Source organism: Olea europaea, unplaced genomic scaffold (genome assembly GCF_002742605.1).
Source record: "Olea europaea var. sylvestris unplaced genomic scaffold, O_europaea_v1 scaffold713, whole genome shotgun sequence".
Classification (NCBI taxonomy): domain Eukaryota; kingdom Viridiplantae; phylum Streptophyta; class Magnoliopsida; order Lamiales; family Oleaceae; genus Olea; species Olea europaea.
Genome location: NW_019265529.1, coordinates 331,955 through 341,590, shown reverse-complemented (window position 1 = coordinate 341,590; position 9,636 = coordinate 331,955). Strand labels below are relative to the sequence as shown.

Genomic DNA, 9,636 nt, shown 5'->3' with positions numbered 1-9,636 from the left:
CACTTGCTTTTATTTGCTTATGATTATTAAATGATCAACATATCCTTTGCTTCCTTGATTTAAGTTTATTTTTCGAATTCACCCCCCCCCCCCTCTTGGTTAGTTATTCTTGAGCTATCACTTATTTCTTGTTTAGAATATGATTTCTAACTTCTTTTAGGTTATGATTTATTTCAATTTCCTTATATTAGTTTCCTAATAGTAGTAGAACTAGGAAATAATTTTGCTTATAAATATAGAGGCATTATATACTTTTCAACAATAATAAATTATTATTCAATATATATATAATATGATTGTTCAAATATCGTTTTTATTTATTACATAATTCTTATTACAAGAATTTTATTATCATCTCCGCACCAAATATCTGTTCAATTAATTCGTAGACTTGTAGAAGAGTATTCTAAAACCAGTAGAAAGTGAAGATTCGCAAGAGAATGGTGATAGAGGAGGCTCGAGAGACCAAAGGTTCCTTGCAACTAGGATGGAGAATGCCCGTAGGGGGTTTACTACACGAGGCCGCTATAGAGGAAAAGCTTTATCCCAACGAATAGTCTCCTTAGACAACTTTATGGGAGAAGAAGAAAAGGGAGCATCATTGTTACCTAATTTTGAAGCATAATTACATTTTCAATCATGTTACATGTACATTGTTTTACATCATTTTTTATGTTGTGTCATATGGCGATACAATGGAGTGTACACAAAGATGTACGCCTCTAATTTAACAATGGGATCGATAATGGCTATTAATGGCAGAGTTTCCCTTGTGTGAATATGAATTTACTCTCCATAGCTTTAATTGGATCTTGATAGCAATATTTAAAAAAGAAAAAAGGTTGAGAAAGAACAAAATAAGATAATAAACCATTGAATTCACCGATCCTCAAATGAATGAGAACACTTGTAAGACATTCATATATGCAAAATAATAGGACTACTCATTCAAATCACAGCATCAAGTGAACAAGTGGAACATTTGTAGTCTAAAGTGCCGTTCTATGAATGGACAGACACGGTCCAACCACACATAAATATAGAACCATCCCACCAAATTTTCATCAGAATGAATGGTGCTACACCTGCTAATAGAACGTATAAACACCATGCACCACAATGCTGCCTCCAACTCTCACGGAGCGCGCACAATTATTGGAAAACCTGATATTTCATGCTGCATAATTATTGCACCACGTAAGCCCCGTTTGTCACCCATTATTTGGAAAATTTAAGAGTTTTAAATAGTATTTTTTTGGAAAATGTATCATTAAAAAATAAAGAAACCTTATTGATTTGTGTGAAATATTTTATTTTGTGAATGTATTGTGGAGTATGATACTATAACAAACAATTTAAACCTTTAAAGGGAGCCAAACATGGATTAAATGACTTGTTAATGATAATTCCACTACTAATTAAATGGCAGGTTGGAATTTCATCAGTCACTTTGAAGCATAAATTTCCTATGCAAGTTCCATCTGGAATGGCCAAAAAGATGCTTTTGACCCTTGTGGAGTCCCCGAGCATTCTTGGGCATAGCTTAACACCTAAACAAATTGGTTGAGGTTAACAAGCTTTACAAATTTCTTATCGACGTTCTTGTCCATATAGCAGAAGCTACAGAACAAGCATGGTGGACAACCTAAGATTATAATAAAATAAATATAAGCATATTTGTTACCACAGCTGGCAGTTTCTGTTAACCCTTATCCCCTTTCCAATAATATTGGCTCACAATCTTGGTGGCCTTAAAAGTCGTGGATGGCTGTTAGAATCAATCCAGGATGAGATCACATCCACAAGAAGATCTATTTCCTTCGAAATTTCTGCACGAAAAATTGTTGAGTCTACCCCAAAGTTGCCCATGTCCTTCGCAACAGTCTCCCAAGGTGTCCCTGCAGTCAAAGTTGCCAAAAACTCTCCTCCCCGATTAACTGCATCTGCCATCGCTGGGGGAACATCTGGAAGAGCCTGGATATTCATATTTTTAATGATTCCTTGTTACATTCAGCTAATTATTGCTCAATAGTGTAGACATATTCTCGTGTGCACGAGCATGTAAGTGCACATAGTATAAAACAAGAATCGGCATGCTTCAAATTATCATTTAGAAGTTTCACCTGGTGTAGTGGAAGCCCATGATCCCCAGGCAACAAGCGAATGGACATATCCAGCATCGAGCTAATGGCAGACTCCGAGCTAAGAACCTGGGCTAGTGTTGAAGTTTCATCAATTGTATCGTCTTTGAACTTTATTAACAGATTCCTTGAGATGCCGTAGTAAGATTTTATCTGGAATCACAAAACCACATGTTCAATGAGAGATCTTTTACAGTGACTATAAATGTATATACAATCCAAAATGAGATGTACTTTGTTCATATGAGGGAATCAAAATTGAAATTCCTCATTGTTCACGGTAAGATGCATGGAGAGAGCAACAGCCGATAAAAGGAAATATTATTTGTCAAACTTAAGATTGAATGTGTGCATTATGATGATGGAAGAGAGTTGAGCATTATAGCCATATTGACAAACATATGGGATCATATAAAGGTGAAACTGCATAAGCAATTCTGCCAGCAGACTAAGCAATTGATTTATATAAGAAATATACTGACTGAAGCAAAGAGTTCCCTTTCATTTATGTCATAAAAAAAAGGGTTCCATAACTCTGCTCGTACCAATCTGTCACATTCATTAGTCTGCACACTCACCATAAAAGTTCAATTATGACAGAACACGTTTGGCTAAGTTTAAATCACTTAAATGTATAAAGTAAGTTTAACCTATGTTTGGCTCCTGTTTGTGAATTGTTTATAAACATTCAAGCCAATTTTTATCCACACGTCAAGAGAACCACACCTACTACCCACTCATCCATTACTCGTTTCTATCTGTTTACGATTTAAACCACTTATAAACACTTTCTAAACATGCTCATAAAATAAATATTTTTCTAATTGGCCAAAGTTGAAAATAAGTTACTTTTTTGAGGTAATAGATATTTTAGAAAAAAATAACTTTTCACTTGAAACAAGAAATATTAATGTATCCACACATGTTTGGAAACAAACTTTTACCTTTCCTAAGCTTAGCATAACATCCATACAGGTATCATGTTATATTTTCTAAGCTTAAAAGAATAAAAGAGGATTCATCAAAGAAATCAAACCACAACACAATAGTAGCATTATCCAACAGTAATCCATACCACCCAAAGAAACTCGTGTTTTGAGCTCTCTCACTTGTTGGCATCTTCCATCACAAATAACATTTTTAATAAATACAGTACAACCCTGTTACAGATAAGATTAATTCATACTATGTTGAATTACCCCATCTAAAATGTTAAACTATTAGAGAGGAGACACATTAATTTATCTATATTTATAATTTCAATATACTCCTTGGCATCATTGCTATCCAACATGGTATGATAGCTAGTCCTCTTCTCTGAAAGCATTCCGGGAAAAGGAACTAGTTGCTAAATGTGATTTTCTTCCTTGGACCCTCCTACTCCCACGGAATATGGAACATGTGAACTGTCTAGGATAGAGGAATTTAAGATCTTGACAGTGAGGAACACTCCTGCCAGTTTACAGCACAATATGTATAGACTTGCTACCTTGTGATTTTAAACCGAGGCAGACAAAAAGAATGGAAGAGTTCAACAAGGTCCAAGGGTAATCTGTGTGTTAGTGAAAAGGTAGATAGTATGGAGAGATGTATCGATCCTCTAGCCCAAGCACCCTATTAATGGACTCCCGGACTTTAGACACTTGAACTATGCAACTTACAATCTAAAGCATAAAGCAAACACAACACATGGAAAAAGCAATGGAGGAAAAGGAAAAATGAATAAAGCACAAAAAATGAAGCATATTAGCAGCTTTGACACACGAGTCAACTTTGATCACGTCTATGAAATGCTTTACTCCTTTGTCTTTACCCAACATCAAGCCCAATTTCCCAAATATCAAGTACTCAAACAGTCCATCCAAGCCCACCTAGTCCAATTTTAGACCTTGGATCACCTGAGCCAAAGTCACCACAACATGCTAATTAACAAACTAGTTCAAAGAGTTTATTTTTGAACACCAGTCCGAGCTACCTGTCTATTCAACACAGAATAATCTGAATCATACTAATATTCAACCTGCTCCCTCACATTGCCAAGAACGTGAGCCAGGATCAATTAATTATATTCCCATGCCTGGTTCTATTTATGATGACTTGAACATACCTATTGGTCCCATATAAGGCATTGTACAATGCATACTATCCCTAAATATTTATCCTACCATAAATTGTCACATGTATCCTACTATAAGTTTTCAACCACAATTGAAGCCTTGAATGCTAATCTATCGGAATAAGAAATTTTGAAGAATGTAGCAGAGGCTTTACTTATTCCAGAGTGGAGAGAAGTTATAGCGGATAGAGCCCTAAAAAAAAGGTACTCGGAGCCTCATCAGTTTACCTAGAAGAAAAAATTGAGTGGGGGGTACAAATGGTTTTTCAGTATCAACTATAAGGTAGATGGTTCTATCTAGATGTATAAGACGAGGTTGGTTGCTAAGGGTTTCACTCAGATCTATAGTATTGATTACCAAAAACATTTTCCCTAGTTGCGAAGATGAACATTGTCCATGTTTTGTTATCTCTTGAAGCTAACCATAATTGGAAAACTGGACCAGCTTGACATAAAAAAATAAATAATAATAATTAAATAAATTCTGAGTTGATTAGCCAGCTGAGAATTCTTTCCTAAAGCAATAAGTGTCAAGATATCTACAGTAAATAAAATTGTTGTGACTTGGTATTGATGCGTAAAAGGAGTCCGTCTAACTTATAAAAGGAATGCTTGAACATAATATAAATTGATTAACCTTGTGTTTGTGTATGAATCACTATCATCCATAACATTCCAGTGACATTAAATCTAAAAAAAAGCTAACAAATTGCGGATGTCACTGTGGAAAGTCTAGTGAAGGTCAATTACTCAACTATTTGAAGTAGGCCATCTAAACGTTAGCACCCTTTAACATCACTATAGTACACATGGCTTTAATCCTATGGCTGACTTTTAATACATTTTTCAGCACATTCTTAGATAATATCCTTTCTATGGAAACTCTAATTGCAGGTGGTGAGATTACCAAGGCGCTAAAGTTTCATAGCCAAAATCAAAGTATGAGAGGTAGTTAAAAACGGTAATTAAATTTTTTTTGAAAATGGAATTAACTAAATTCTCAATAATCTTCCAATGCCCAGACAAGAATTGTAAAGAATCCAACTTAAATTAACTCCCGAAGTCTATACACTAAGTTGGAAATGGAACAAGCTGGTACACATAATATAAAATTTAACTGTACACAAACACACATAACTAGATTAAGTGCTACTATTGGTGTTAATGCTAAAAGCGTGAGACTAGACACACCAATCGTTGAGTTTCTTCTGGTCTTGGAGAGAAATTTTCCCTCCCTTTAACCAAGTCCATGTATAGTGGAGGAAGCTGCTCAACCAAAGGAAAAACTTGCTTCATAATGGGAGGGCTAAGATTCTCTAATTGTTTCATAGTCATCTCAGCCTGCAAGTTTCAAATTTTAAGCAAAAAAAATAAATAAATAATAAGGATAAAAATATTCATGAGTTTATAATTATTGTTGCCAAGAAAATGAAAGGGAAGGAAAAACTGACTGGATACTTAAACTACTTAACATTATAAAATGTTCAGATCAAGTAATTCAGATTCTTACCCCAAGGCGAATTGTCGGCAATGAGGCTACTTGAGATAGAAATGGTCCAATACCTTGGGCCATTGGGACAAGAACAGGTGAGAATAATGGAATGGCTACACTGGCTTCCTGAAAGTAGCATGTACAGTTGATTTGTCAATTTCACATCACTGAAGAATGAGAATTGAGAGGAATAAATAAATCAACATGGATAAAGGTGTAGAAAAAGAATTGCATTCGAGCAATGATGGTTTCCTAATGTCCAATTCTTACAACTCTGACATGCAACAAATTCATACTTGGGCTTCTTGGAGTTGGAACCTCGGGGTTTTTTTAGGCATTGGACGAATAGGGCCACCCAAACATGCTCTATATAAATATCAGACTTCTCAAATAAGACATTGGATGTGGCTTATTTTTTAGAAATAAGTCCACCCAAACATGCTCTGATAAAATCTGAAACAAATTCAGTAAACTATAGACTCAGCAAATAGTATTGATAGAAGATTTCACGGTTGTAAGTGCAAGCATTTAAGTACCTTGTTGTTGAAAGCCATTAATACATTCCCATTTCTTTGCACGGCATACCTTGAGCCTGATGATCAATCAACAATTTAATCAATTGAAGATGAGCAAATCTGAAATTACTAAGGATTATAATAAAAAATAATTTTTTAACCAATCAGAAGATGAATGACTGATCCCAGAGAATGCCCAATCCCAAAAGTAGGAAGATCCTCTACCTGAGAAAAAAGCAACTCAAATAACACACCCTGGCCTAGGAATTGAAAATTTCTGCAATCTCAAAATTCAAACTTACTGTTTCGTGGAGAAAACGAAGACACCTCTCAAATTTAAACTGAACTTCATCTGCAATGAGGAAGTGATCGAAACCACTCGCATAAGGTGTGGCAATAACCAATATACCCCTGCCTCATAAAATGTGCAAAAAGCAAATAACTAATTTCCCCATTTCTTAAAAAGGATAAATACTATACCAGAAAAGAAAGAAAATGGAAGAAAGAAAGGGACTTCCGGTAAAATACGGGATCAGCAGAATTCAATTTGGCAAGTCAAAGCCAGATGTAAAGCTTTAACCCATCAGTAACATCTGACACTATGGGCCCATTTGATTTCCATTCTTTAGCCACAAAAATGAAATATATAACCATTATTCATCACATCATGTCACCATATTTCACGTTTTATATCTTGTGTGAATCCCGTAACGACTATATTTTTCATTCTCATTCTTAGAAAAATAATAATCAAACGGGCTCTATATCATATTAGAACCCAGGCAATATGACATGAATAATAAACATGAGAATTATGTCAGAAAAGTAAAGGAACTCAGAAGAGATATGTTGTATTCATTTATTTATCATAGTAGACGATTTATTGTAAAGATGGGAAATGCATACCTACCTAACTGTAAAAACAATATAGACTCAATTAAAATCTTTGTCAGTTAGAAAACTACTAACCTATCAGCAAGGCGTTCCAGGAACAAGCGATAGGTTAGCTGAGGTGCAGCTCCAACAAATATGCCCCCAACAAAATGTACAATTGACCTCAATTTGGAGTTGCTTGGTCTCAAAACCCATGTTCCCTACACGACACATTGAATATTTTCAGCAATATTATCAAAATACACACCTTAATTATATATATATATATATATATATATATATTTCCCTTTTTCTCATGAAAGGGAGCTTCCATGAAGGGCAATGCTGCATATTTCTTTTCCTTAGCATTTCCCCAACTCAACATCAACAGTAAAATTGCCCAAGTAACTTACTGCAATTGTTAAATGACGTAAGACAAGCAAGCCAAAGAGCATCTCAAAGAATGCTCCATCATTTACTTTTATATTTATTGTTTATCCATACCATCTTTTGTACAAATCTAATTAAAAACTTCAAACAGTTAAATTTATTAAAATTAATTTATTTCTGCAGTAACGTTTCTCATTTCTTGATGTTTCAGCAAACAATTCCACTCCATCATTTCTTGATGTTTCAAGTACTTATAATTGCAATTAAAAAAATAAAAAAATAAAGAAAAAAGGAAAGAAAGAAAGAAAGTGAATTCATTTCTTGTCATGGTATTCCAGAAGTACTTATAATTGCAATAAAATAAATAAATAAATAAATAAAATTAAGAAAGAAAGTGGATTCATTTCTTGTCAAGGTATTCCCAGAGTAAAATTCAATAAAAAGCACCAAAAGAAGTCTAAAAACCCAATCTATCTTCTAAAGTAAACTGGTCGTGAAAGAACTATTTTAGCAAGCTCTGAATTTACTCAGATCATTTAACGATACCAAAGTATACCTCAATTTCATTCCAGTCTCCTGAATTACGTCCATCTTGAAATTGCTTTACCGTCTCTGTAAGTACTCTGTCCATAAAGCAACATAAATCATAGTTTAATCAATTTTATTTAGATATAGCAATAAAGAAAATCTAAAATTTGATAATTGTCATTTATAGTATCTTATCCTAATTAACACGGCCACCCGCCTCAGCACTGATACAATAAGTACCTCATGTAATTTCTCATACAGGAAGGCAATAGAGTATTTCCTACTTTGTTCAGCAAAGCCTACTAAATGAATAAACAAACAGGAAAATTTGAAAATTATTACAGAAGGGGAAGCTCGATTCCTGTTCGTACCTGTTTTCATTTACTTACAGATAAAAATATATCTTATAATAATTAGAAATTGTAGATTCTATTCTTAGTTACTTTGATTCCCATATTTCATAAACTAAAAACTCGTTTAATTGAACTTGATTTTTTTTTTCCTGAATTTAGGATGAAAGCAAAGAAATGGGAGCTCAAATAACTCGGTTGAAATGCATTTCAGCATGTTTATGTGGTAAAATGAAGCCGAACAGACCTTCAAGATAAAATATTCAACCCCTTGTGGAATTTCAGATACTGTTTTATTCAATGCTGTATGGGTAGATGGTCACTAGAGTTTGGGGAAGCTAGCAGCGTATGTTAAGCAGGTGACTTGGATGGGAGATTTTGGAAACTAAAATTGTTTTGACACCCACATTAGCTTTGATAGACTGAGTAAACATTCACAAAAGTTGGAATTTTTATAAATAGTACATCAACAATCCTCCTATTTCTTATGTGGCAAAACCAGCCATACAAAGCATCAAAACAATTCATAACTCCTTTTTATTTTTGTTTTCGTTTCCTGCGTTTTCTAGTTATTCATACGAAACGTTATCTTAGTGAGTTTCTTACTTCTTAAATGCATTTATTACGAGAAATAAACCACGCTGAACCCGAAAATCCTCCAGAAAGGGAAAAAAATACAAATAACTTGCATAGGCCAATAGCACGCTATGAATCTTTTAACTGAAGAAATTGAATTAGGTAAGAAATAGACCTGAGACATACCTCTCAATATCTCTGTAAAGCTGAATACCAGTTGTTTCATTTTGATTATTCGTGCTGTTGTTGTTGGAGCCACAACGAATTATGGTGAAGTGTGTAGAATTACGATATCTACCAACGGGGAGCAGAATTGGTTGACGGAAATTGCAGATCCGAAAGCGATTATGCACTGGGACAGAATCGGAGCATGGGGAAGCAATTCGATACTGAGGCGTCCATAAACAATTCGCCATATTACTCATTACAGTATCAGATCTTTTCTAATTTGTTTTGGTTTGCCGGTCACCTCTCATAATTGCTGGATCGGATAAATACAAAATTTTATAGGTCACCCAACTTGGAGCCATCACTTCACTAAACCTTATAATCGTTTGAAGGGGAGTCTAAATTGTTACTGTGATGGATTTTATCCTTCTAAATTTAGCAGATTGGTTGGGAGCGATTTTTTTATCTAAAAAATTGATTTTTTATT

The 9,636-nt window shown here is 34.4% G+C and overlaps 1 protein-coding gene across 1 annotated transcript; it reads right to left on the bottom strand.

Annotated features, from left to right (window-relative positions):
* Positions 1 to 1,380: 1,380 nt before the first annotated feature.
* On the bottom strand, positions 1,381 to 9,530 carry LOC111390751. The gene is made up of 10 exons (XM_023015853.1): positions 9,168 to 9,530; positions 8,084 to 8,150; positions 7,234 to 7,358; positions 6,567 to 6,675; positions 6,426 to 6,489; positions 6,286 to 6,341; positions 5,768 to 5,875; positions 5,449 to 5,598; positions 2,124 to 2,294; positions 1,381 to 1,974 (listed from the first exon to the last, which is right to left on the bottom strand). The coding sequence occupies exons 1-10, from the start codon at positions 9,404 to 9,406 to the stop codon at positions 1,735 to 1,737; spliced, it is 1,329 nt and encodes a 442-aa protein (XP_022871621.1). The 5' UTR covers positions 9,407 to 9,530; the 3' UTR covers positions 1,381 to 1,734.
* Between the last annotated feature and the right edge of the window lie 106 nt (positions 9,531 to 9,636).

Bases quoted from the DNA above. Each gene is read 5' to 3' on its own strand.
- LOC111390751 (XM_023015853.1), bottom strand. From the start codon at position 9,406: ATGAGTAATATGGCGAATTGTTTATGGACGCCTCAGTATCGAATTGCT. The intron at 5,599-5,767 runs GTAAGAATCTGA...TGAAACTTGCAG, and splicing joins TGCCGACAATTCGCCTTGGG to GCTGAGATGACTATGAAACA. The intron at 1,975-2,123 runs GTGAAACTTCTA...ATGAATATCCAG, and splicing joins ATGGGCTTCCACTACACCAG to GCTCTTCCAGATGTTCCCCC.